Source organism: Orcinus orca, chromosome 1, assembly GCF_937001465.1.
Source record: "Orcinus orca chromosome 1, mOrcOrc1.1, whole genome shotgun sequence".
Lineage (NCBI taxonomy): Eukaryota > Metazoa > Chordata > Mammalia > Artiodactyla > Delphinidae > Orcinus > Orcinus orca.
This window is the reverse complement of record NC_064559.1, coordinates 6,603,956-6,631,089: the sequence shown is the minus strand read 5'-3', so window position 1 is coordinate 6,631,089 and position 27,134 is coordinate 6,603,956. Positions and strand designations below refer to the sequence as shown.

The 27,134-nt window shown below is 40.7% G+C and overlaps 1 protein-coding gene, 1 non-coding gene and 1 pseudogene across 4 annotated transcripts in view; all 3 read right to left on the bottom strand.

Annotated features, from left to right (window-relative positions):
- Positions 1-1,145: 1,145 nt before the first annotated feature.
- On the bottom strand, positions 1,146-2,173 carry LOC101271082 (prohibitin 1-like; annotated as a pseudogene).
- Positions 2,174-2,629: 456 nt separating this feature from the next.
- On the bottom strand, positions 2,630-2,702 carry TRNAG-UCC (transfer RNA glycine (anticodon UCC)). Its single transcript has one exon. It is a non-coding gene; the product is annotated as a tRNA-Gly (tRNA).
- A 6,713-nt stretch (positions 2,703-9,415) lies between these two features.
- The window catches only part of DESI2 (desumoylating isopeptidase 2), a 42,298-nt gene continuing 24,579 nt past the window's right edge, over positions 9,416-27,134 (bottom strand). For 2 of the 3 annotated variants that reach the window (XM_004284517.4, XM_049713760.1), the window contains exons 2-5: positions 23,592-23,664; positions 20,914-21,007; positions 19,216-19,357; positions 9,416-12,933 (exon numbers count right to left, since the gene is read on the bottom strand). In XM_004284517.4, coding sequence (XP_004284565.1) covers positions 12,700-12,933; positions 19,216-19,357; positions 20,914-21,007; positions 23,592-23,664 — 543 coding nt within the window. In that variant the 3' untranslated portion in view covers positions 9,416-12,699. The remainder of the gene's footprint in view (positions 12,934-19,215; positions 19,358-20,913; positions 21,008-23,591; positions 23,665-27,134) is intronic. The other variant, XM_033414432.2, reaches the window with a different exon arrangement.

The window sequence follows — 27,134 nt, the reverse complement described above, 5'->3', positions numbered from 1 at the left end:
ATTTACCAAAGAGAAAAATACTGATATTACTAACTACTTTAAAATGAACTTGTTTATCAAAACATACTTTAGGACTTCCCTGGTGGTCTAGTGGTTGATACTCCATGCTTCCACTGCCACGGCATGGCCCAAAACAACCAACCAAACAAACAAACAAACAAGAAACACACTTTAAAGACAGTGAAAAGACAAATAACAAACTGGGAGAAAATATTTTGTCAAAGAAGAGTAGCCAGAATATGTAACTATTTTCTACAAATCTGTAAGAAAAAGATAAATAACCTAACAGAAAAACAGGCTAAAGATAGGACAGACATTTCACAGAAAAAAAAAAAAGGCCCAGAAACATAGAAAGATTCTTACTCTTATTAATAGCCAGGAAAATGCAAATTAGATGTGCAGCTAGATGCCAATTTATGCCTACCAGACTGGCAAACATTAAGGAGTTAGTCAATATCAAGTCTAGGCAAGGGTGTGGAGTAATGGGAACGAAAATCTTCTGCTGGTGGGATTGGAGAGTGTTACAGCTACTTTGGAAAACAATTTTGATTACCCAGTGTTGACAAGATGATACAAGGACTTTCGGATGATTTGTTAAATATTATAATATATCTAGCAGGGGCTTTGATTTTTCCATGATGCATGTAAGAGAAAAGTGCCATGATCCTCTTCTGATCTGTAAGAGAAGTTTTTTTCAAGTACCTATAACTTTGAGGAATACTGAGACAATTTATTATAACATTATAATTAAGTCAGTGAATTGAGACAAGCAACAAAATATTGGTTTCTTTGGAGGTTATTTTCACATGGTGGTTATTTTCACGGGATGTGGCAACAGTTTCTAAAGTCATAGGAGTCGAACAAGACCCTGCTGCTCTGAGTTGCCAAGAGCGATGAAGAGTCACATGTGTCCACTTTACATGGGAGAACAGGACACATTCCGTTAAAAGTTTTGAACCAAACAAGCAGGTTCTTTTTTTTTTTTTTCTTTGATAGAGTAGTTAGAGATCTGAAGTGATTTTACTTTTATTTCCTTCACTTTACTCCAATCATGAAGTTTCACAGTGATTTCTGGGGTGGAAGAGGGAAGGTGATGTTGAGAATCATCAGGGCTGTGGTCCAGATGGCCCCAGGAGGTGTGGGCCTCACTGGGGCAGCTGGAAGAGCACCGACTGCCGGGCGGGCTGGTACGTGATGTCCTCCGAGGCCTCCAACTTGCGCAGCTCAATCAAGCGGTCGCCTGCAGGGGCAAGTGAGTTGGCTATCAGCTCTGCTGCCTTGAAATCGCCCTCCGCAGAGATGACGGCTGCTGCTTCTGAGGCTCAGCCTTTTCCATCACAAATCTGGCTCCTCTGCTTCCTGCTGAGCCATCTATTTGGCTTCCACCACTTCTGGGAACTCCCTTCCGAAGGTCAGATGTATCAAGGGTTATGTCATCCAGGATGAGCCTAAAGGTGGCTGCTCGCTCCATGAGGTCATTGCTCACCTGTCTGGAGACCAGCTCTCTCTGGTGATAAGTTCTCCAGCATCAAAGTGAGCCACGACGGATCTGAGGATCTCTGTACTGATGGACGGCAGCATGTGCTCATCAGAGTCTTCTCTGATGCTGGTGAAGATTCGGGGAAGTGGCTAGTAACCGGCTGGAAGATGATGCGCAGGGTGATGTTGACATTCTGTAAATCTTTGCTTCCAGTAATTACTGGCACGTTACGTGCTGGAGGGCGGTAAACAAAGATAATTGGTTTCTGTACCCAAGGGATAAGAAAGCGAGTCCCTTTTCCTACAACAATGTCCTGCACTCCACAGAACGGGTCAAAGGTGATAGGATACCTCTGTGCCCAGCATCTGTATTATACAAGGCAGAATTTGCCACGCCTCCTGCAACGGCTAAGGCCAGGCTGAACTTGACGATGGACTCAAACACTGTCTCCTTCTGCTGGACCCACTCACACCTTCGCAAGCCCTGGCTCCTCCCGGGCTCACCCCCTTCCCCTCCGACACGAGGCAGCCGATCCCCTACATTCTCACCTGTCAAGCAGATTCTTTGAACCACTTTTGTGATGTTGAGTATTGTCCTCCCAGCGGTTGTGTGGGAGCAGGGAACAGCACTCACCTCTGAGTAATGAAAAAAATACTTTTCAGGCCCAGGCTCTGAAATTTCATTATATGACATTATAAGAAAATAGCCTGTGGAGCTCTGTTTGACTAGCAGATGGAGAGAAGACTGAATAGGATTTTATTTAATGAAAGTGCAGTAAGAGGAATACATTGTTTTTTTCTAAAAATTAATAAAGTTGGATGTGTACATTCCCTCCAACTTTGCGGCTCCTCTCCCAGAGAAGCGGAAACCCTCCCATCTTCCCTCCAGCCTCACAGCTCCACCCCCAGAAGAACCCTTCCATCTGCAGCAGAAGATATGCCTTACGATATTCATAGCCGTAAATTGAAACAGGCCAAATGTCCATTAAAAGTCGAATATATAAATAAAACTGTGGTGTAGTTGTACAGAAGAATACAGCAGTGAAAATGAACTATAACTGTACACATAAACATGCATGAATTAAAGAAATACATAGAATTTTTAATTTTTAATTTTTTTGGCCATGCCATGCACCTTGCGGGATCTTAGTTCCCCAACCAGGGATCAAACCCGGGCCCCCTGCAGTGGAAGTGCAGAGTCCTAACCACTGGACTACCAGGGAATTCCACAGTATGTAGAAATTTTTTAAATCACAAGGGAATATATACTAAATGATTCCATTCATAAAAAGTTTTGAAATAGGTATAAGCAAATAATTTTATTATCTTGGGATGCATATGTGGGTATTAAAAAACCATTAAAAAGAAAAAGCAAAGGAATGATTTACACAGAGTTCGGGATAGCAGTGGTGGGGAGAGGAGGAAGTGACTGGGGAGGGAGATGGTGCTTCTGAGGTCCTTCTCAGGTTCTACTTTTCAGTCTGGGTGTTGGGTGGTGGGTACAGGAGGTGTTCGTTTTATTATTTTTCAGACTGTACATATACATCCTATATATTCTTTCATATATATGTGTGTGTGTATAGACGTATGACACGTATATATGTAAACCAAAGTGTTGTTTATAAGAGTGAATGGGACATGAAAGTGCATGAACTTTTGTTGTGGAGTGAAATCGGGAAATGTTGCCCTGCTTGGGATGAGGGAGTGAAGGGAAGGTTTGTCTTGGGTTTTCGGTTGTGGCTGAGAAACCATGGAACATGTCTTATGCTCACAGGAATGATGCAGTGGAGAAAGGGAAGCTGGTGTTTTGAAGGAGAGAAGGAATAATGTGGGAGCAAGTCCTTCAGAGATGAGAGAGGGTGGGATCCAGTGACAAAGGAAGGCTTGGCTTTTTTTTTTTTTTTTTTTTAACATCTTTATTGGAGTATAATTGCTTTACAATGGTATGTTAGTTTCAGCTTCACAACAAAATGAATCAGTTATATATACACATACATTCCCATATCTCTTCCCGCTTGCGTCTCCCTCCCTCCCACCCTCCCTATCCCACCCCTCCAGGCGGTCACAAAGCACCGAACTGATCTCCCTGTGCTATGCGGCTGCTTCCCACTAGCTAACTACCTTACTTTTGGTAGTGTCAAAGTCAGAAAGAGAGAGACAAATACCGTATGCTAACACATATATATGGAATTTTAAAAAAAAAAATGTCATGAAAAACCTAGGGGTGAAACAGGAAGGCTTGGCTTTTGAAAATAGTAAGGACGTTTTCCCATTGTAACACAGACAGTGACTCTGGGTACGAGCTCCAATGAGTATGTAGGTTGAAAAATTGGAAGCTGTGAGATAATAGTAAATATATGTCTTGGTCTTTGGCCCCAATTCCAAGCACAGAGCTCCTAGAACTCTTCCTTGTAAATTCCTAAGTGATACAAGCACCAGGGGAACCTTTGTTCTATTGAGGCCACTCTGGGTGGGTGCCTGATGGCTCCTGGTCTCCAGAAAGACTAAGCTACGATTAGAGGCTTGGAATTTTTACCACCCTCCGATTCCCCACACCCCCTTCCCTCCACTTCTCTAGAAGGGTGAGAAGGGCTGAAAATTGAGTTAATAATTGATCATCCCTGCGTGAAGAAGCCTCCATAAAATCCCAGTAGTATGAGGTTTGGAGAGTTTCCAGGTGGCTGAACACATCCGCAGACCAGGAGGGTGATGCACCCCAACTCCACGGAGACAGAAGCTCCTTTGTCCAGGACGCTCTCAGACCTCTCCTTGCAGAGCACAGGCTCCGGACACGCAGGCTCAGCGGCCATGGCTCCCGGACCCAGCCGCTCCGCGGCATGTGGGATCTTCCCGGACCGGGGCATGAACCCGTGTCCCCTGCATCAGCAGGCTGACTCTCAACCACTGCGCCACCAGGGAAGCCCCACTTGTATTTTTTAAATCATATCCTTTAATAAACTGTTAAATGGAAGCGTTGCCCTGAGTTCTGTGAGCCTCTCTACAAATCAGACTCAAACCTGGGAACCTCCGATTTGTACCCAAGCTGGACAGAAATTGTGGGTAACCTGGGGCCGTACTACTAGCAATTGGCATCTGAAGTGGGGGGCAGTCTTGTGGGACTGAGCGCTTAACCTGTGGGATCTGATGTCATCTCCAGGTAGATAGCCTCAGAATTAAGTTGTAGGTCAACCAGCTGGTGTCATGGAGAATTGCTTGGTGTAGGGAAAATCCCCACACATCTGGTGAAGAAGTGTCCCAAGTGAAGTGTTCCGTGTGACAGTAAGGGAGAAACACAAGGGAGGGAGAACTGGGTATTTTCCCCCATTACAGAGGTCAACTGCCTAAATTATCTGTGTTTCAATGAAGCATAAAGTGAAGTTCTCAACTGAAATGCATGTGGGGAACGCGTGGGAGGTTTGAAGAGATAAAGTCTGAAGTGTCATCCGGGAGAGCAGTGAGCAGGCTTACAAGGGACCTGCAAGAAACCGCGTGTGGTGCTGAGAGACGGGAACATTAAGATAAAACTGGTCAGCCCAGTCGTGTGAGTTCACCCTAGCAACATTCAGCGGATCAGGCACAGAGAGGTCTGGGTCTGAACAGGGCTGGGTTGGCCAGGCCATGAGATGAAGCGAGAAAAGGGCACAGAAGTGGAGGATCCAGAGACGGAAACAGTTTAATTACTGACCGTGGAATTTAGGCTGAGTGAGGAGAAAAATGAAAGATGGGGGAGGGAGTGATATTAGTAAAACCAGTGCTGAACTTAGTGGCTTTGGGATCTTAATGAGGTCAAAGACTTGTCTCAGTGTGTTGGGTACTCAGGGGAGCTGGGAAGTTAGTGGTCAGAGATTACTTGAAATGATTTTAGCAGAGGCGCAGTTACTGGTGATGACAAGTCCAAGGTCTGCGTGCCTGGTGCAAGTGAGGAGATCAGGAGCCTGAGACAGTGATGGTAGTTCTCAAGCCAGGATAGGGCTGCCTACCTCCTGGGGGCAATATGTGTGGGGATGCTTAACGTGGCCACGACTGTGGAGCGGGAAAAACGCTGCTAATTAGTGGACAGAGTGTAGAGATGCCACATGTCTTGTAATGGGCAGGACTGTCTAGCACAAAGGATCGTCCTACCCTGATGGCAATAGAGCCTCAGCTGAGAAACGCTGGGCTAGGGTATTGGATGGGTCACCTGCATGAATGCAGAGTCACTGATGACAGGAAGAAGGTGGAGAGGAAGACAGAGGAGGCGAGGGAGAGCAGAAGAGAGCCACGAGGCAGCAGCTGGTAGCACTCGGTAGCACAGTTTCAGTGGAGCCGGAGGTTTGGAAGCAAAGAAGCATGGGAGACCGAGGGCACATACCCCGAGGGAGAGAGCACCACAGGGGACGGCTGGGTTTCACATAAAGCAGAGAGGTCAAGAAGCATTTGAAAAAGTGGAGGCTATTGGGCATTTTCCTGTCACAGACGGGAAGTTCCAGAGGGTACATTGGAAGGTGGGCCAGTAAGGATGAGAGAGAGAGAGCTGGCCAAATGAGAGCATGCCCAGAGTAGCTGGGGATGAGGATTTGGGCACGGAAACTTCTGGTGATCTAAAGCAAAACAGCAGGGATGGCCGCGTGATGGGTGTAGCCCTGGTGGTCTCTCACAGGAAGGTGGATAATCAGTTCAAACTACGGTCCAGAATCCTTAGTGCATGGATCAGGGACTTCTAGGTAACCATTCCTTGAAGTAAACCCAGAGGGTTCAAGTTTATCTTTCACATTTATTAGAGTACTCCTTGAATAATTTATATGGATTCGGTCAAACCCAGGAAAAATCCAGAAAATCCAACCACACCTCTATTGAATTTTGGAGAAGATTCAGCTACCGGGTCCTTCAGACATTCATGAGTCCAGGCTGCCTGACAGAGTCACCTCATCGAGGAAATTCTGATTTCTATGGGCAGAGTAGGCTGGAACCATGCAGAATAGAGTCCTATGGGCAAAAGCAGTACTTCTGAACCCTTACTGTACAGGTGAATTGCCTGGAGGTTTTGTTAATATGCTGATTCTGACTCAGTGGGTCTGGACTGGACCCGGGTTCTCCACTGCAGGAAAACAGTGTACTTAGGTGGAAAGAGTAGAAGCCTTGCAACTGGCTAGGTTCAAATATGGGTTTTCCTTATGTTGTCTGTGCGTTCTTGGGTTACTAACCACTAAACTCCTTTGGTGTAAAGCAGGAATAACGTCATAGGCTGTGGTGATAATTAAATGCCCAAGGAGCACACAGCAGGGGCACTGTAGGAGGACTTCCCTTTCCCCTTTGTCCTGTCCACAAAACCCACTGCCTTTCCAGACTCAACGTGACACCTTTTCGTATTCGTGGGCATACTGGCCTTCTGTGGTGTGTCAGCTGCCTGCGAGGGCAGCTCTGTGGTGGCCACTCATTGACGCCAGTGGGAGAGGAAGGTACAGGAGTCTTCTTCTATCTTTGATTAGGGCCAAGTTGGCTGCCCTAGCTCCCCTTAGCTTTTCTTTTTTCCGTTTTGTAATCTGAAAATCCCAGTCCCTATTTGGGTGGATAATTACTGGCCACCAAGACTGAGGGTCCTAGGTAGACCGAATGGCTTTTCCTTGTCTAATTTTTTCACTGCCCTGTCCAATGCATATTCCTTTTCCAGTGTGAAATGAGTAGAGCAGGCCTCCCACCCTCCCCCTGTGGAGTCTGGCTTAGTGACTTTGGTAACTTTATCCCTGAGTCCACCTGCCTGCAAGGCTATAAGGACAGCCTGGTGAGGCCTGTGGCTTCCTCTGCATGGCTGCAGCTTCAGAAGCACCTGAAGGTTGCCCAGGCACTAAATCCCTCTAATCACTGGGAGTTAGTGGTGTGAAGGATACAGCCTGGCGGTCAATGGCTCCCCTAACTGAGGCCCACGAAGGCCATGAGTGTTTCGTAGAACCAGGCACTTCTTCCTGAGTGAAGGGGTCCCGGGGTCAGGGAGATCAATGTAGACGGCTCTACGCCACTCCTCAACAGCCCGGGGGTGGTACATTCTTGATTGGGTCCACAAAGCCCTCCCAGTGAGGGCAGGGCTGCAGGGCACAGGTGCGCCCATCTAGCCTTTGGAAATGAATGCCTCCCGCACCGCGTTGGGATCGAGAGGAGGCCCCGCTTAACCTTCGCTTTTCCCTTGGCCTTGACAAGATGGGCTCTTCACACTTCCCAGTGTAGGAACAAGGTATGATCCTCTTTGGGAGGATTTTCCTTTTGGGGGAAAGGATCAAAGGGACAAGCTTGAGAGGACTCAGCAGTTCTCTGGGTTTAGAATCCAGAAGGAAATAAGCAGCTGCCTGCCTCTAATCTACCTCTTGGAATGCATAGCATGGAGCCACTCATCTTTATTAGCGTGGACTTCTGCACACTTAGAACAAGGTCCGTATCTGGGTGATAAGGAGAACTTCAGGAGCAGATAATAATGGGAAAGAAAAAACCATTGTCCCTCAGTGTATTTGGTATCCTTTCTACAGGTAAAACCAGTTGCTTTACCAGATTTGAGTTGGTGATCAACTTGTTATAGTCTATCAAAAACCTATGTAGACTAGGGGAAAAATTCCCCTTCGGCTCCTGTCCTTGAGAACAAATGAGTTGTAGATCATTCCTACTTAGCAGAGAGTGGACAGGCATTGACAGACCACAAATGACCTCCATTATTATTTTTTAAAATTTTTTTAAAATTTATTTATTTTTGGATGCGTTGGATCTTCACTGCTGCATGCGGGCTTTCTCTAGTTGCGGTGAGAGGGGATCCCTCTTCATTGCGGTGCGCAGGCTTCCCACTGAGGTGGCGTCTCTCGTTGCGGAGAACGGGCTCTAGGCACGCGGGCTTCAATAGTTGTTGCTTGCGAGCTCTAGAGCACAGGCTCAGTAGCTGTGGTGCTCGGGCTTAGTTGTTCCATGGTATGTGGGATCTTCCCGGACCCGGGCTCGAACCCGGGCTCGAACCCGTGTCCACTGCATTGACAGGCAGATCCTTAACCACTGCGCCACCAGGGAAGCCCCTCCATTATTATTATTAATTTTACGGTACGCGGGCCTCTCACTGCTGTGGCCTCTCCCGTTGCGCAGCACAGGCTCCGGACGCGCAGGCTCAGCGGCCATGGCTCACGGGCCCAGCCGCTCCGCGGCATGTGGGATCTTCCCGGACCGGGGCACAAACCTGCGTCCCCTGCATCGGCAGGCGGACTCTCAACCACTGCGCCACCAGGGAAGCCCTATTTTTTAATAATACTTAATCCAAGAGAGGTCTTTTGAGTTTGTGGAGGGAAATATTACTTGGCTAGGTACCAAAAGGCCAATGGAGACGGGGGAAGGGTCAGGTTGGAGGTGCAAAGCAGACTAGGTTAGTAGAAAACGAGGTGCGCAGTCACCCAGGCTCCTGCTTGCTTGATGCTTCTAGATGGGAAGTGTGTGTGCACGAGCAGTGGGGGCAATTCCCCTGCAGGTCTCTCTGCTGCGCTCCTGGCGGAGAGAAGAGGGCATGTTCTCCCTTCCCAGCCTTGTCTCCATCCTCCAGAAGCTGGGGCTGGCACTGCTGCCTGGGAGCAGGTGTGGTTATGCTCTCTGACAGTTAAGGACTTGGCCCGTGGACCTGAGCTTGAGGGGAATACATGGGAGTAAATGTACATGCAAACACAAGAGAAATGTATGATGGAGAAGGGCGGACTATATTTCTGCAGAGCAGATGGGATTCTTGGGTTTCAAAAATAATCTCCCTATTGGGCGTGAGACAGACTACAAGGACCTACTGTACAACACAGGGAATAAAGCCAATATTCTGTAATAACTGTAAATGGAGTGTAACCTTTAAAACTGTATAAAAATAAAAAATATCAAACAAAAGTACCCCTCCCCAACACAAATATATAACATTTGCAGTCTCCTGGAGGTCAAAAAGCACTACAAAACATTTCTTATAAAAGTATTTTTTAATAAATTGATGTATTTCAATGTTAACATGATAGCCCAATGCTATATCAAGGTAGCAAAAGTGAAGATTCCTGGTATTTTTTTTTTTATATAAACACTATGAATGACAGTACATTTGCATTCAACTTCACAAGAAATTATCCTCAGGTTCATGAAGATTCTTGAACAGCTGTAACACCTTTCAAACAGTGAAGATGTGTATTGACTGAGTAGACAATGAAAGTCTAATGACTGAGCTGCACTCTAAACCATACTGAAGGAAAGGGGTACAATGGCAGTTTGGCCAGCTTGCTGGACAAAATCCAAGCCTTTTAAACTTAGTCACTGAAAGAAAACACAGCATGTATCAAAATTACAGAGTATCTTATAGAAATGGACCCATTAGAAGACACACAGATTAGAACCCTGAAGCAGTGAATGAGTTTCTACCCGTTTTGTGATGGAAAGAAGCCATGGATATAGAGTCCCGCAGCCGTCTGTAGGGTTGAATCTCCTCACACACACAATGCTATCAATTGGTGAAAACCAGAATTCCCTGCTATGTACAAATGCTGGTGAAGGTAACTTGCACTATTGCTGTGGGTCAGAACAATAGTGGGCTGGATTTCAGGCATCAAGTGGAGGCTCTCTTTACTGCTGTATCACTGCCTTCTACCATTCCACAGGCCACACTTTCCAAAGCTGATGCCCCTTTCTTAGGGTTGAAACAAAGGAAAAACAAAACCCAAGGGCACTGAAAACAAACAGTAGAAACCAGCAGCTTCTGACCCTCTTAACACTATATTACTGTCCAACCCACAATGAGAAATGTGTTTCACTTGGTTACAACTACGAAGAGAATATCTGATGCCATCATATCACATGTATCTTAATGACTGGATTTTTTATATAGGATTTTTCTTAACAGAGATCGGGTTGAGAACAAGACTCTTTTCCTCCAAGGGAAAGCTGGTGAAATGCTAGTTAACTGAATTCACCCTCAATTTTGAACTGTAGTGGACAAACTGACTTAAATGAGATTTTCTAAAGTAAAGACATTTATTTCTCAACCTCAAGTACCATTAGACTGCAAGCCATCTCACGTCCAGAATTTTATCTAGTGGTTCTATGATAATTGGCCTCAGGGCCATTATTTATTTTTACTAGGACCTTAACACTATTTTTAAACTCCAAATGCTGCAGATGAAAGTCAGTACAACAAAATAACAATATAATCGTTTGTGTGCTGAGGCGCTGGATTCTGGATAAGCAAAGGTGGAAGGCTCCTGGCTACTCGCCAAGAAGTGCCTAAATAATGGCCACTCCTTCACGTGTGTCCATAGCACAGATTTAAACTCATGTCTATTTGAATGGATTAGAAAAAACTGGAATCCACCACATTATTAAAAACAAAAAATCCCAAGCGAATGGCATCAAACATTTTTCACTAACCTGGGTTTTAGTGATAGGACTCTTCTTTGAGTGAACTGATTCACTGTCAAGAGTCTTCGCATTTTATTCTAAATCTCATTTTTAGACCTGAATCAGGTCAACTTTTCATAAAGATCATAGATTCCTTTCTGTCACATCTCTTAAAACAAGTGCTCTGCCCCCCCGCTAAAAGAACTGAGAATAATTTGTAAAAGCTTTCCTCTCCAGCAACAGAACAGTCAAAAGCATAAATTAGGTTAAGTGGCTTCATTTTCCTCAGGTCAAACCCAAGGTTTATTTTCCCTATGAACAGGGTGTGCTTAATTTGATAAAATGACTCAAAATCAGCTTATGGAAAAGTTAAAAATGTAGTGTACTGAAAGATATGTATCCTTACAAAGAGCAATAGCAAACAATCCAATCTAGAAGTTTAAATAAAAGTAGATGATTTTAAAACTAACTATATATATATATATATATATAAAGCTGAAGTCACTGCCTTGGATAATTTATACACTGCATCCAATATTTTATGTAGAACATTCATTCTTAAGGCAGAAAAATTGAATTTGACATGTAATGACTTGGCTCTTACATCCAAGGGTCAAACTGGGAGTAGACTTGAGCAGACAGATTCCTTGCTAATGAGGACTTATCTGTGGTGACAATTTTATTCTTCGAGTAGGTTATGTAAGAGACATACATTTGAGAGAAAGAAAAAGATGAATAAGACACATAAATATGAGTTTTCCACAAGAGGTCAATGAGACTAAGCTTTCTATAATGAGGTGAAACTACTCCCATAACAAACTAACAAACTGCAACATACTCTTTCTGGTATGGTACATAAAATGTTTAAAATATCAAAGTATTAACTTTTTGGAGAGTGTTACTTTAGACTCTAGTTTTCAAGGTGTGGTATAAAAGGTAGCCTGAAGACTTAAAAGCAGTTGAATGTCAACTCACACTGCTACTCAGAAGGCTACCACTTAGGATATTCCTGCCCCACAAACAAAATCCTCTGCAGGGAGGATATCTATATATATTAAAATAAAAATGAAGCCCCCAACACATGTGCAAAAACACTTGTTACTAGTAAGAATACCTTTAACGAAAAACATCTTACTTACAGAATCAGAGGCATCAAAGCCAGACTGACACGAGAGTATACCACCCCGTGGAGGTGGCCAGATATTTGGGATGAAAGCCACCGTTCGGTGGGAACCTCAGGAGATGTACCACTTGGAGTGGAGGGAGTGCTGGGTGCCCAGGGTCGGGCGCCTCTCACGCAGATCGAGGTCCCAAGCCCTCAGGGCTCTGTGTGCTCCTTCACCTCTGTGCACCCTGGTACCAAAATGGTAACAAAAACAAACACAAACCTAAAAGACAATTCTTAAGCAGGTGATGGTGACTGTAACTGTGTAAGTACCTTCTTGTGTGCCTATTATTTATGCCGAAGCTCGGGCAATTGTCAGAAGTGTACAAAGATTACCTGCCTAATTTTTGAAGACATGAAGATTTTCTTCTTTCATGGTGGCAGGAGTCCATGCAAGATTTGTAAACAGCGATACAAAATACTGTAAACATAACTTAACAGAGCTTATATAAAACAGAAGTAAATCCAAATTTACAAGTGGGTAAAAAAGACAGAGGGCAGCTTCATACAAAGTTCTCCCTCCTGCGCCAAGTGATTTTTTTTTTTTTGATTACAAATATAATCCTGAGCTGAAAAACTGGGATTTGGGGGAGAGCCATCTTTGCATACAAAATATCCAGAGGACATTTACTCTTTTACTCTTCTCTAGTGATATTCAACTGCCAGAGACAGTTCTGAATGCGTGACTTTGGAGACATTTACAGTTTAGTGTGGCGCCCGGGTCTGGAGCCTGCGGCAGTGCTGGCCATGGAAGCGGAGGCTGCAGCATCCTCTGCTTCCTCCAGTTCGTCCTGGAGCTCTTGGCTGACGCTAGACTGCAGGGCTGCGGGAGTGAGCCACTCCTTTGGGAGGCAACTCTGGAGAAAGGGTATACAGGAGCTGAAGTAGGCAAGCCGATTGATCCAGCGAGGAATCTCTTTCCCACAAAGAATCTACAGGAGAAAGAGTGTAGTATTAGGTGAGAGGTTAGGGTTATCTGGTCAGCTGCCAAGGAGGGGAGGGTCGGGGAGGGAGGCGGATATACAAAAAGGCCACTGCGCATTAGCCTTTGGTGCTGTTACTTCCGGCCTTCGATGACAAGCAGCTCCCTAACTCGGAAGCCTGGGGTCCCCCTACTGTCAGCTCCATCCCTTCCCTTCTGAAGAACTTTGTTAAGTTGCTTACTTTTTACATCTATAAAATCAAGCTAATTCCATTTGGCTCCTTTCTTTCTTTGGTCTTTGTAACTGCTTTGAGAAGCATGTAGAAGTACTTTGAACACATAGAAGACTTGTTAATACAAGATACTATTCAAGTAACAGAAGCTCCAGGCACTTCTCATCCTTATCCTGTTCTTAGGACTTGTAAGCCCCCTCTTTTCCCAACTGCAAATAATAAGAACTAGGTCTTTTATAATACTAACTTTACTCTTTATTATCCTCCTTTCCTTCTGCAGTCAAAACTCGGGTTAACTAATCCACGCTTTATTGTCCCTGTGGTGTTTTTGCCTCCAATCATGTCAAAGATTATAATCATACTTATGATCTGGAAGTACCATCTACTTTAGCTTAGTTGGTTTCAAAGTATCTTACATCCAAAAATTAGCTAAAATGTAAATAAGCTGGCACCTGTCATCAAGCAATATAACTTTTCTCCCTAAAGGTTTAGCCCTATGCCTTAAGGGCTACATTTAAATACTATGTCTCTGTCTTAACTACAGGGCTAGGCGGTGGTCTCAATGGAGGGAGGGTGGCATGTTTTGATCATTTTTGATTACCAGGCCTGGAAGCACAGAGAGGTAGACAGTACTTAAAAATACCTGAAGAATGTGCATGAATTAGATCTGGGGGAAAGCTAGCAATGCCCTTATATTATACCGTTCCTATCTGTCTATTCTAAAAAACACAGGCAAACAAGTATTACATTATATTTTACACCCAAGACATAATTGGGGATATATGTATATTTGAAGGTTACCACAGAGCGGTGACTAGGAATAGCAAGGTTAATGTAATGAGCCACTGCTGACTATCCAGCAGCTATTCTCTTCATTCTCCTTCCTAAACCCTGGTTTCATTCAGTCATCTGCCTTCCTCCATACATCAATGTGCTTCACAGGAAGCTGACTTCATCCCAACACCTGCAGGTGGCTTGATTAACCTAAAACAGAGGTCTGTGAACTAAAGCCACCTGTTTTTATAGGTAAAATTTTATTGCAACACAGCCATGCCCCCTCATTTTTTTTTTATGGCCTACAATTCTTGGGCGACCATGGCCGAGTGGAGTCCAGGAATAGTCCACAGGCCTAAAATATTTACTATGTGGCCCTTTCAGAAAAAGTGTGCAGATCCGTGATCAAGCCAATGTCTTTTAAACTTTGAGTCAAGATCCATTAGTAGCTTTAGCATTTTAACTTGAATTCTTAAAATGAAATAGACTGTAGATACTAGGGAAATTGTGACACTTGTTTTAGTTATGTGTACATATCTGGATCATGATGTAAAATATATTTCTTACTGTAGTAGTGGTCAAAAAATATTTGATTCATATAACAAAGTTACTTTTGCATTTAAGCTTCACCTTGGTAATCCCTCTTTCTAGGAATTTATTCCAGAGACACACTGGCAAAAATATGAAAAAAAGGTATGCACAGGGTTATTCATTACAGCACTTTTTTGTAGGCTAAAAATAATCCAAATGTCATTAACAGCAAACTGACTGAATACATTTTGGCACAAACAAGGAGGACTATTTAGCTGTGAAAAGAAGTGAGGACTATCTCTATATACTGTTACAGAATAAACTCCATGGTACAATGTTAAGTTAAAAAAACAAAATGTGTGTAGGATGCCCCCCAAATATAATGGTGGACCGGCACAGAGTAAGTTATAGACATTCCCATTCTAAAAGGGAGAACATGGAAGGAAGAAAGGAATCATTAGTCCCAAGCAATTTCCTTTTATAAATTTATTTTATTATTTATTTTTGGCTGCACTGGGTCTTCGTTGCTGCGCACGGGCTTTCTCTAGTTGCAGTGAGCGGGGGCTACTCTTCATTGCGTTGTGCGGGCTTCTCACTGCGGTGGCTTCTCTTGTTGTGGAGCATGGGCTCTAGGTGCAGGCTTCAGTAGTTGCAGCATGCAGGCTCAGTAGTTGTGGCTCGTGGGCTCTAGAGCGCAGGCTCAGTAGTCGTGGCGCATGGGCTTAGGTGCTCCGAGGCATGTGGATCTTCCCAGACCAGGGATGGAACCCGTGTCCCCTGCATTGGCAGGCGGATTCTTAACCACTGTGCCACCAGGGAAGCCCCCAAGCAATTTCAAAATCTGACTGGGCAACCTCCATTAGGTTTCAAGGCCTGGGACTAATCCTCTGCGGCCCTCAGTTCTGTCGTCTGGGCCCTTGAAATTACCCTTTTTCGCCAGGCTGTTTACTGCCTGTGAAATTTCGGAATCCAACAGTCATCTTTCATTCTGTCCTCTTTCAGTCCAAGCTGGCAGTGTTTCTGCTAATATAACATCCTCAAAAATGTTGAGTCTCCTGTGGGATTCACTCTATTGGATAAGAGGTTCCTCTACAGATCTTTCCTGGAAAATCCCATTTCTATTCCTGATTTCCACTGAGATGGCTGAGAGGATCCACGAGTCTCATGTTTAATCTCTTCAGCAGCAGCAAAAGGTTATCCAGTCACACCCTTGGCCTTCTCTCCACAATATGCTTTCCTAACAGTAAAGCCCTCTGCTATGTTAATTTTTCTCTGCACAGCACAGGAACCAATTCTTTTTTTGAAGACTGTTAAGTAACGGAAAAGAATCAAGACATCTATCCTACCTTTCCTATGCGGACTGAACCTCATGGTAACAAGAGGGTATTTGGCCTTTATTTATCCTGATTCAAACAAAGTGTTAAAAAATTATGACAAGTGGGAAAATTTCAACATTGTATATTTGCATTATATTAAGGAATGCATGTTAATTTTTTTTAGGTTGATAATATTTGTAGTTATGTTAAAAAAATCTTTATCTTCGGAGCTACAAAGTAAACTATTTACAACTGAAATGAAATAACACCTGGGATTTGTTTCAAAGTAATCTAGGGATCAGTGTTATTTCAGAGTGGGCATTTATGGATGAAACAAAATTAGCCATGAGTTGATAATTTTTGAAGCTAAGCGATACGTGTATCAGGCTCATTATACTAGTCTCTCTACTTTTATTCAGGTTTGGAATTTCCCACTGAAAATATTAATTTACAGGAGGTATTCAGGCCGGTGGCATTTAGTAACGGCAATGCCATTCTTCTTGCTAGTGACTGGTTTAGAAATGGCATTCGACCCAATTCTGGCCATGAAACATGACCTGCTTTGGAAAGGGTGGGAGGTTCTGGAGAAAGTCTCAGTTTCTCAGAGAGAAGTAACGGGAGAGACAGAGCTTTCTTTTTTCTCTTGATGTTGCTGTATCAGGATATGGCGCCGAAAATTGTTGCAACTACCTGAAAACCATAAAGGGAGCTAGCCTGAGGGCAGAGCCAACCTAACACCCTAAGGATGGCAGCTCAGAGAGATAAAAAGACCTTAGGCCACTGGTGACACACAGTTGAGACACTGACCATACTGACATGGAGCCCACCTTATCCTGGACTTCTTGTTTTGTGAGATAAAATATTTCCTCATTGTTTAAGTCAATCTGAATCAGATTCGAATGCATCTGACCTGTAGTGTAGGGGTTTGGAAACTTTATCTATAAAGAGCCAAACAGTAAATATTTTAGGCTCCGCAGACCATTTGGTTTCTGATACAATTACTCAACTCTGCTGCTGCAGCCTGTAAGCAGTAAAGATGATAGGTTAAAAATATGAGTACGGATGTGTTCCAGTCAGATTTTAATGGATACTGAAATGTGAATTTCACATAATTTATACATGTAACTATATATTCTTCTTTTGACCTTTTCCCAACGGTTTAAAGATGTAAAAATCGGGACTTCCCTGGTGGCGTAGTGGTTGAGAATCCGCCTGCCAATGCAGGGAACACGGGTTCGAGCCCTGGTCCAGGAAGATCCCACATGCCATGGAGCAACTAAGCCCGTGCGCCACAACTACTGAGCCCGCGCTCTAGAGCCCACGAGCCACAACTACTGAAGCCCACGCGCCTAGAGCCCGTGCTCCGCAACAAGAGAAGCCACCGCAATGAGAAGACTGCGCACGGCAACGAAGAGTAGCCCCCGCTTGCCACAACTAGACAGAGCCCGCATGCAGCAACGAAGACCCAATGCAGCCAAAAATAAAATAAATAAATAAACAAGCAAACAAATTTAAAAAAAGGTAAAAACCATCTTTAGCTTGCAGGCCATACAAAAACAGGTGGTAGGCTGGTGCTGGTGTGCAGGTTGTAGTGGTTTGCTAATCCTTGTTGTAGAGAAGCATCTGCAATGATAACTATGATGCTTCTTAGAATTTTTGGAACAATTCTGAATAACAGAGTACATATATCAACAATCATTTATAATTAGCTATGGTTTTCTATCTGCAACTGGTTATACGACACATGTAGAAACTATGTTGTCAAAGATGTAGAAGCACATTAGATTTAATAACTTTTTAAGAGTGCCTAACGTTAATTTTTTTTGCCTTGATTATATGAGGTTTACTAAAAATAGCCCCTTACCTCCTCCACTATCCAGAATTCTAGTCTTAGTTGTCACTAACAAGCTGGCTAGGCTAAGTCCCCTAACTTCTGAGTCTCAGTTTCTTTAACAATTCAGCACTCACACGGGTGAAAGCATGAAAACTGTGACCTAAAAAGATGGCTCCAGGGGCATCTAGAATTGCTCTTCAGGCACTCAACTCCAATATGGTTTTAGGGTTAGACCAGGGCTGAGGTGGTGTTACAGATGCTCAATAAAGCTAATAATTTATTTGGGAGAGAGGATAAGTTGGAACCAGAAGAAGTAACGATAAAATATAACAAGCACTGAACTAAGCAGTCTGGGTCTAATCTGAGTTCTCCACAATCTTGGTAAGTCATTTCCCCAATCAGGGCCTGTTACTTAGTCCATAAAATGAGGAGACTAGATTAGATGCTATCTAAAACCTTTGCTAATTTTAACGTTCTACGGATCTTTGAATGCACTTCCTACAAATGTAATGTCTAGGGTCAAGAAAGCTTAGAACTACCTTGTCTCTTCCTTGAAAATCAACTTGGTCACCTCTGCGGTATCAATGCACCCACTAGACTAGTGGGTGCTTCTCCAACTTTTATGAGTCATCTGGGGATCATGGTAAAATGAAGATTCTGATTCAGTACATCTATGGTGGGGTAGAGATGATGTATATCTTACAAATTCCTATGTGATGCTAATGCCGCCAGTCCTCAAAAAATAATTGGAGAAGCACAGCAGCAGTCTGCTGTAGTCCTGTTTGAAACCTATGCTGTGGAAGCCATGAGGGCAGTGAAAAGGGCCAGGTAGCTAAGCAGCTCTGCAGAGGAGGTCACTGAAGCAGCAGCTCATTTTCTCTTTTACACATTTCACAATTTCTGTGGTACCTGATGTGGCTTCTGCAACCATCTGCTAAGGGTCAGAAAGCTGGGAAGCTGTTTCAAGCGCTATTTAATTCTCCAGACCTTATTTTATAACCTTTTGCTTTCTTCCCGTCATTTCCTTTTTTAAAGACCTTTAATTTGGATCTACTTTTGGTTTTCTGCTTGGCATTCAAGAACTGGGAAGGCAAATAAGTGTGTGTGTGATAAATTGGCAGAGTAAAATTTCAAGATAGGAGAAATGAATTACTTATTAATAAGTAAGAGCCAGAAAAATTTCAAGTTGGCAACTAAAATTTAGGAAAAGAGAAATCATAGTGGCTAAGAAGCAGAAGTCACTTAAGCATTAATTTTTTTAATTTTTTATTTTTTTTTTCTTCCCCAACCCCCTAGGCATTAATTTTTAAGTGAAAATATAAGATTGTAATGAAACAACTTAGAATAAGAAGAGACCCGTTACTGTATTCACTCTACTCACTGCAAAGTCATGAATAGAATTACAGTTTAAAACTGTGCTCACTCTAAAGTTACCAACTTTGGAAAGATCACTCATATAAAAGAAATATTCACATAAAAGAAATAAAATACCATATATTACATAACATAAATAATCAGAAAAAAATAACTGATTAAATATAGTGGGACAGTAAATATACTAGTGTTATTTATTTGAAGAACTTTTAGAATAAAATTTAACTTACCTCTGATAAAGCCGAAGAAAAGTGGTTGCAGTTTTTATGCATCAAATGGTAAGCGTTGCCTTTGTATTCTTTTCCCAATTCTTCTACAATTTTTTCTATATCATCTTCTAGGAAGTCGGTGCTCCCTAAAACAACAGCTTCTCTTAAAGAACAAAAAAAAAAAAGAAAAAAAAAAGAAAAAAGAATATAGCTGCGTGAGTTATAGGTATTATAGGCATGCTTAAAGACTCATTTCCAGAAATGCTTATTGCCAGGAATATTATGACTGATGTAACAAAGCAGGGTTACTGTGAGAAGACTAAAAGGTAAATGAGGTATTTTAATAATTTCGATTATTTTCTACTTTTTAAAAGCAATAAACTCTTAAGTATACCACTTCTAAATAATACAAATGCAAAATAAGTCATTTTCTTTATTAAACAGTGTCATATTAAAAATATAATGTCACAGTTATTTTTATTACTATTACATTAGCAGTTACATTATTAGAGAACCAGATCCATGCTGCAAATATTCTTGCTTAATTATACTCACCATCAAATGGCTGGTCATATTCTCACTTAGAAATAATCTTTTAAGTTATCTGCCACTCGGCTGCAGTGAGATGGCTGTCAAATGACTAATTTTTAAAGAAGCATTATAAACCCAAAACCCTCTAAAACAATACACCAAACCAAAAACACAATACACCAAACCAAAAAAGCAACCAGCCCCGCCACCACTCCCAAACTACTACCCTGGAAATGCAATAGACATCATTCAATAGAGAGTAGAATTTTAGTCAGATAAAAGTCAGGCATCCAAGAAAGCTGACAATACTTAGAAAATCCTTTTATCTAGCAGTTTTGACCAAAGGGAGACCTAAGGAATGGATTCAGGCTGGCATTATAGCACTTCTGTGTGTAAATATTTCAAATTAGTTATAGGTTAAGAGAATAATTAACTCAGTAGTGATAAAAAGATACAACCCTATACTGAATTTCAATGTTATAACCTCATTTCACTATTTTTCACTTGGCAAGTTAACTATTATAGGTCCAGAAGTTTCTTTAAAGTTCCTTGAAACTAAGATTCTAAATATCACTTTAAATACAAAACTCAATTAAGGAATGGAAATTTGATTATTAGCATTCAGGTTTTCAGTGCTGTTTACTACACATAAGCCTCCACAGTACACTCAGATCCATAATTTTAGGTTTATCGATACATATAATACACGTACCTTAACAACAGTTTCTTGGCTAATCTACTCAAATTATTTTAGTTTAGTTATTTCAAGTTTGTAAACAGTGTCCCTTTCATTGGGAAAATGAAGAGATTTTTAAGAGTGTTAAGTAGGTCACAGTAAAACTTTCCTCCATCTCCCCCCAAATAGGAGACTGACGGGAAGCAGTCATTATATAGGAAATGTTTTCTAAAGCAGAATCTTATACCAGGTAAAAACACTTTTAAAGTAGACATAGTAACTTCTGTGGGTCCTGAATAAGAGCAACAGACTTCCTTATTTCAGGCACTTTATTTGGCTGATTACTATCTTTACACAACAATTTAGATTTGATTTTAAAGTGTCCGCAACTAAAACAACATTAAAGAAACATTTTAAGTTCCTAGATTTTAATCTACAGAATGAATTCTGTATGCCTGAAAACAAGCTTTGGCATCTAAGACAGTGTAATAAAAATTATCCTCCCTACTTACTTAAATTTAAATGTTTCTCCTAGTTCAGAAGCATTTCCTGGGGAAATTTCAAATATTCCAGAAAAGGGGTAAGGATGGCCACCATAAGCAAATTCTGAAAAGAGAAAACTCATGATTTTTAGTATTTATCACATAAAACTTAACCAGTATGCTGAATCAGATTTAATAAATGATGAGGATAATAATGATACCATCTAAATATTTTTCAATTTAGTAATGCTTTTACAAACATCTTATTTACCTATTGCTTGTATAGAACAGTTGACGTAAAGGACTTGAAACTCTAATAACAAAAGACGCTCAAAGGTAATCCTGACTTCTATATTTACTTTATATTGGCTAGAGGAGACTGGCTAACACTCAAAGGTGAAAAAAGTCCCTGCATTTACCTATCACGCCAAAGTATGTAGGTGGTCAGTTCTGTGTTTTGCCACTTTCTAAATTAAAGTGATCAAATTTCAAACCTGGACTTTACTGGAAAAACTGTCTAATAACAATGAGTTTTCATGGTTCCTGAGATGAAGACTCTTGTTTTATCTTTGAGTAAGAGGGAAAAAAATTAGCAAACCAGAAAAACTGAATTCAATTCCCCTCATTCAAGAAAAGATAAGCTGCAAAATTAACATACACACCCACGCACACATAAAGACACACACACTTTCCACAGCACATCTTTAAGCTAGGAGAGAGCTACTTGTACTACAGTGAATGTACATCCAGCCTCATCAGATATAAACTCTCATTCAGAACAAAAATGGAGAACGGTTTCAAATCAGGAAGGAAATAAAATTTCTGGCTACAATTCTGGTACTAGATACTTCAATATTTAAGTGGCAAATCTTAGTAGACTTACTTAAAGTATTCCAAACAAATGCTTAAATTAATCTTGTCACTTAAAATTTATTAAATACAATCTTATAAGGTCAGAACAAAGCATGGGAAAGAAAAAGGCAATTCTACAATACATTTACTTTTGATTCAGACCTTTCAGAAAAAAAAAGCAATAATGTAGAATAAAAAAGTATTTAGCATTTAATTCTAAAACATACATTAAAAATTTAATGACAGAATTTTATAAAACACTGTAGATAAGGTTAGATGTGGAAAGATCGTATTTCAACTTTCTCAATTATGGTAAGGAAAGTTGTAGACCCACTTATTCTTCTATTCAAGAAGCAATAATTCACTTTTAGGAATGTATTTGGCCCTGGCTTTGCTGTTTTGAGCCATGTTTCTAATTATTCCTAAGTCATTTTATGAATGGGAGCAATGATTAGGCAGATAAATGGATAATGGACTAGTATATAAGAATACTTGGGTTCAAGTCCTAGTTCTGTTAATTAGCAGTATGACTTTCAGCAGGTCTGAGCTTTAGTTTCTTCATCTGAAAAATGGAGAAAATGTCTCATGCTCCAATCTACCTCAGAGCAGCGAGGTCATGTGGTCCAAAATTCGATGGCACTTAAAAAAAAAAAACTGTAACACACATACAAATTCAGCTAAAAGGGAATATACATGCAACTTTGGCAAAAGCCAAATCAAACCGGGAGCAAACCCACAGACTACCATTTCATCAATACTCCAACCACTGGAACTTTCAGCACAAACCTCACTGCTTTTTGGAATTATCTGGTAGATGCAGTCTTTCAGGTAAAATGGAGCTTATATGGCAGATCTTTGTAGCCAATATTTAATATGGTACACTGCACCTAGAAGCAGTTAATTTAGCATATAAAAAAGGGACAGTAAAACACCACACTGACACATTTAAGTAAATGAGCCTTTTCTTTGTATTAGCTGAAGTTGTTATGTAGTCTTCAGGGGTAACTGGGAGTAAAGTGCAGTAACATTATAGCAAAGACTTCCTAGCTGAAGCAAATAAAAGCATTTCTGCTATATGGTGAGTTTATGATTCAAACTAGTGTATTATTACAAGCTTGATGAAATCAGCAATGTGATCTGTCTTATGCAGAACATTCTACTTACAATTTGATCAGGAGATTATCTTGTATCAAGAGAGAATTAGAACAAAGGAAAAAGCTGCTGAAACAGAGCTGCTTGATTTAGTGGCTCCAGTTATGTTTATCATAACGAAGGGTAATAAAGAATAAAAAGGGCTGAGTTAATGACAAAGGCCATCATTCTTAAGCAAAAAGCTAGATGTAATCAAAGGCAGGATTTGCTCAGCAATATTTTTAAACTTTATATATTTGTAGGTCTACAAAAACAAATTTATTACTGAAATTCCCTCAGGAAATTGGTATTTCAAGTTTGACATTCTAGCACCAACCCTTTTCCAATCAAAATGATTATTTTTATCACACTATTTTTCAAAGTGCAAGGTTTCTTTGGAATGCCGATACATATTAAGGCAAAACTGTCATAGTATAACAATCTTGAAAGGAAAATATTTTTTAAGACATAGTACCTAGAATAAAAGATAACCAAATCAATGTACACTTGTGTACTTTGAGTACTTTCTCCCCAGATACATTCCACTTTGGGCATTTTTCCAAAATACAGTATAAACAAATATGGGGAGATTTTCTTCTACTTTTTAAAGTATGGAAGTACTTAAAAAAAAAAAAAAAAAAAGGAAGAGCTACAGTCATGATTTTGCAACTCCTTTAAATGAGAAAAATCTTCAGAAAGTATATTTAGACTGTGTGTACACGTACCTCTGCCATAGACTTCAATTCCTGAATGAAAAACTCCAATTCCGATGGATGAGGTGTATTCGTTCATCCAATACTGAAGAAGAAAAAAAAAGATTCAGAATATTTGTTCATTTATAATTCAAATCCACGTTATAGGAGGCTACTAATTTCCAAATCTTTTACTGAATATTTAGGCCTTTCTAATCCCATTTCTTGGTATTTTCCTTACAGGTCTGAAACTCCCATGACAACGACGCATTCAGTCCTAACTCTGTGCCTTTGCTTATGCCACATCCCATATGGAATTCAAATGAATGTCTCAGTTTGTGTATCAGCACCTTTTCTAAGGCTTAGCACATAAGCCATAAAATCTAAACCTGGTTAGGTTGGGGAAGTGATATAAAAGCTCTCCTGTTAGTGATTTTTTAAAGAATCACATATAATATCTGTGTTCATACCTATTTTTCTTCTATCTTAAGCGTTCCCTTTCATTCTCTGGTATGCTCCCTTAAGACAGGGATATTTTATTCTTTTTCAAAAGCGTTTGGCATACATGTCCTGATTCAGCTCAAAGTTTGATAATGATAATATTAGGAATAAATAACATGAGGCACAAAGATTAGAACAATCTTCTTACTGTTGGCATGAAGAAAAACTTCCCAGAAAAGGCAATATCTGAACTGAGTTTTTAGGAACAAATGAGATTTCCCCACACAAAACATATGGAAGGTAAAGTGAGGTTGCCGGGGGGAGGTGGTGGGGAATGAGAAGAAATGCCAGGTAGAGGGAAGTGGATGTACACAAGTAATGTGATGTGAAATTCTGTGAGATGACTGTGAAAGGGGTTAGTGTGGAGGGGAGAGGGTTACACCTAGAAGGTAAAGGAGTTAATGCTAAACAAACACTTAGGTAACACTTAACAGTGTTACAAACCTATTTGATTTCTCCCAGGTTAGAGGGTAGATGATTTGATTTTAAGTTTTCTAGGTTTATTCAAGTCTTAACCTTGGCTTCAGACCCCCAGCCAGTTTCTCCCAGACCTGGGAAAATGCACATTCTCATACACTGCTGGAGGAAGCATAAACGATAAGGGAGACTTTTCCCCCTAAAATGTTACTGGAAGAAAAATTAAACAATAATAAACAAGAAACATTTAAAAAAGAACAAGGGACTGTCTCATCTAGATATCAAAATAATCATTAAAACAGTATGGTACTGGGCTTCCCTGGTGGCACAGTGGTTGAGAGTCTGCCTGCTGATGCAGGGGACATGTGTTCATGCCCCAGTCCGGGAAGATCCCACATGCCGCGGAGTGGCTGGGCCCGTGAGCCATGGCCGCTGAGCCTGCACATCTGGAGCCTGTGCTCCGCAATGGGACAGGCCACAACAGTGAGAGGCCCACGTACTGCAAAAAACCCCAAAAAACCCCAAAAGAGAAAAAAAACCAGTATGGTACTGTTGCAGGAACATCCTTGTATACATAAGAATCTGGTATATGAAAAAGGTAGTATTTAAAATTAATGATAAAGAATAAGTTATTATAAATGTGTTGATAAAATTGACTATGCATAAAAATACATTTCACACATCTAAAACTTTCAGTGTTTCTAAAAATAATCGTATAGAAGAAAATAAAATAGATTTAAAAAATCTTAAAATGAACTTATCTACAAAACAGAAACAGACTCACAGAATTAGGAGAATGAACTTATGGTTCCCAGGGGGGAAGGACAGACTAGGAGTTTGGGATTGACATGTACACACTGCTATATTTAAAAGAGATAACCAACAAGGACCTACTGTATAGCACAGAGAACTCTGCTCAGTATTCTATAATAAGTTTTAAAAATAAAGAAAAAGAAAATCTTAGATGGGAAAAGCCAACCTAAGCAAAGCAAAACCTAGCATAGAGGAAAACAACAGATATTTAACATAAACATTTACAACTTTTTATTGTGTAAAACTACACAAACAATAACAAAATATAAAGAATACACTGGGAGAAAAAAGTTGTTAACACTAAGATCAGTATGAGAATACAAATCTTCCTCTCTATCTCATCCTATTTGATTCCTGATTTTGGACAGTCTGAATTTAGATGGCAAGTTAGGAAGGTGAGTGACACCTTTTTATCTGAAACAATTTGATTTTGGATGGAGAGTAGCGAGGGTACATATAGTAAGGGATTTCTCAAAGCATTTATCCATCTATTTAATTCCAGAATTTGGGCAGCAAAAGTTCAGACAGCAAGGGATACTATATACAAAAACTCCACTAAAAAAAATAACTCCCACAGACAAAAGTGAGCAATCATAGAAGAAATCAGTGGCTAACAAACATGGACTAGTAAACAGATCTCCTTAGTAACAGAAAAATGCTAATTAAAACAATAAGTTACCATTCATTTTTTTTTGGCCTCTCAGCTTGCGGGATCTTAGTTCCCTGACCAGGGATTGAACCCAGGCCCTAGGCAGTGAGAGTGCACAGTCTTAACCACTGGACCACCAGGGAATTCCCTACTTTTTTTTTTTTTCTTTTCTTTTATTCATTCTATTGGCAAATATACAAAATATTGCTAATACTTAGTGTTGGTAAGGATGTCAGGAAGATACTGCAGAAATGTGAATCAATGACAATTAATTAACCATTCTACCTCCTGGAATCTAGCCTACAGAAATGCTTGAACATAGGCAGAGACATGTTCCAGGGTATTAACTGCAGTTGTCTATAGCACTGAAAAACTGGAAACAATCTAAATATCGATAGGAAAATGGCTACATAAACGATGGTAAATCCATATTATGAACTATCATACAGCTACTGAAATAAATGAGTTAACTCAATATGTAAGGGCATAAAAAGATATCTAAGACACATAAAGTAAAAACACCAGGTCATACTACATCATCTGTAGCAAGATCACATTTTTGTAAGTTAAATAAATTGGCCCCGAGTGTATGTTTACATGCTAAATATGGAAAAATAAAACCACCACCAATTACAACAGAAGAAAGTTTGAAGCATTACAGATCAAACTGTTAACAGTTTGGGGGAGGGGAGTAGATATAGCGCAGGGGTGGGAATACAGGTGTGTAAAGGAATACTTTCACTTTTAACTCCATACATTTCAGGACTGTTTTTCTGAATTTTATGAATTATGTGTATTACCAACTTTTATAATTAGAAAAATGTTAAAGTAAAATACTATATTCTCTTAGCTTAACAGGCTTCAATTTATTTGAACATTTATACTATCTTAAAAGAATAGGCTGCATATATATAAAACACAAGCAGCAGCATTATCTGTAGTAGCAAAATACTGGTAACAACTTAAATGTGCACATATAAGGTACTGGCTGAATAAACTATGATAAACAATATCTGGAATATACAAAGCCATAAAAAGAAGGGGGATACTCTCGAGAAACTGACAGGGAGTAATTTCTAGGATATGTTAGGCGAACAAAAGGAAAAGAAAAATGGAGACATGGCAAAATGATACAGAGGCTGGTCTGATGGTGCTTTCATTGGTCAACTTTGGGAAAATCTGAATATCAAAAAGAA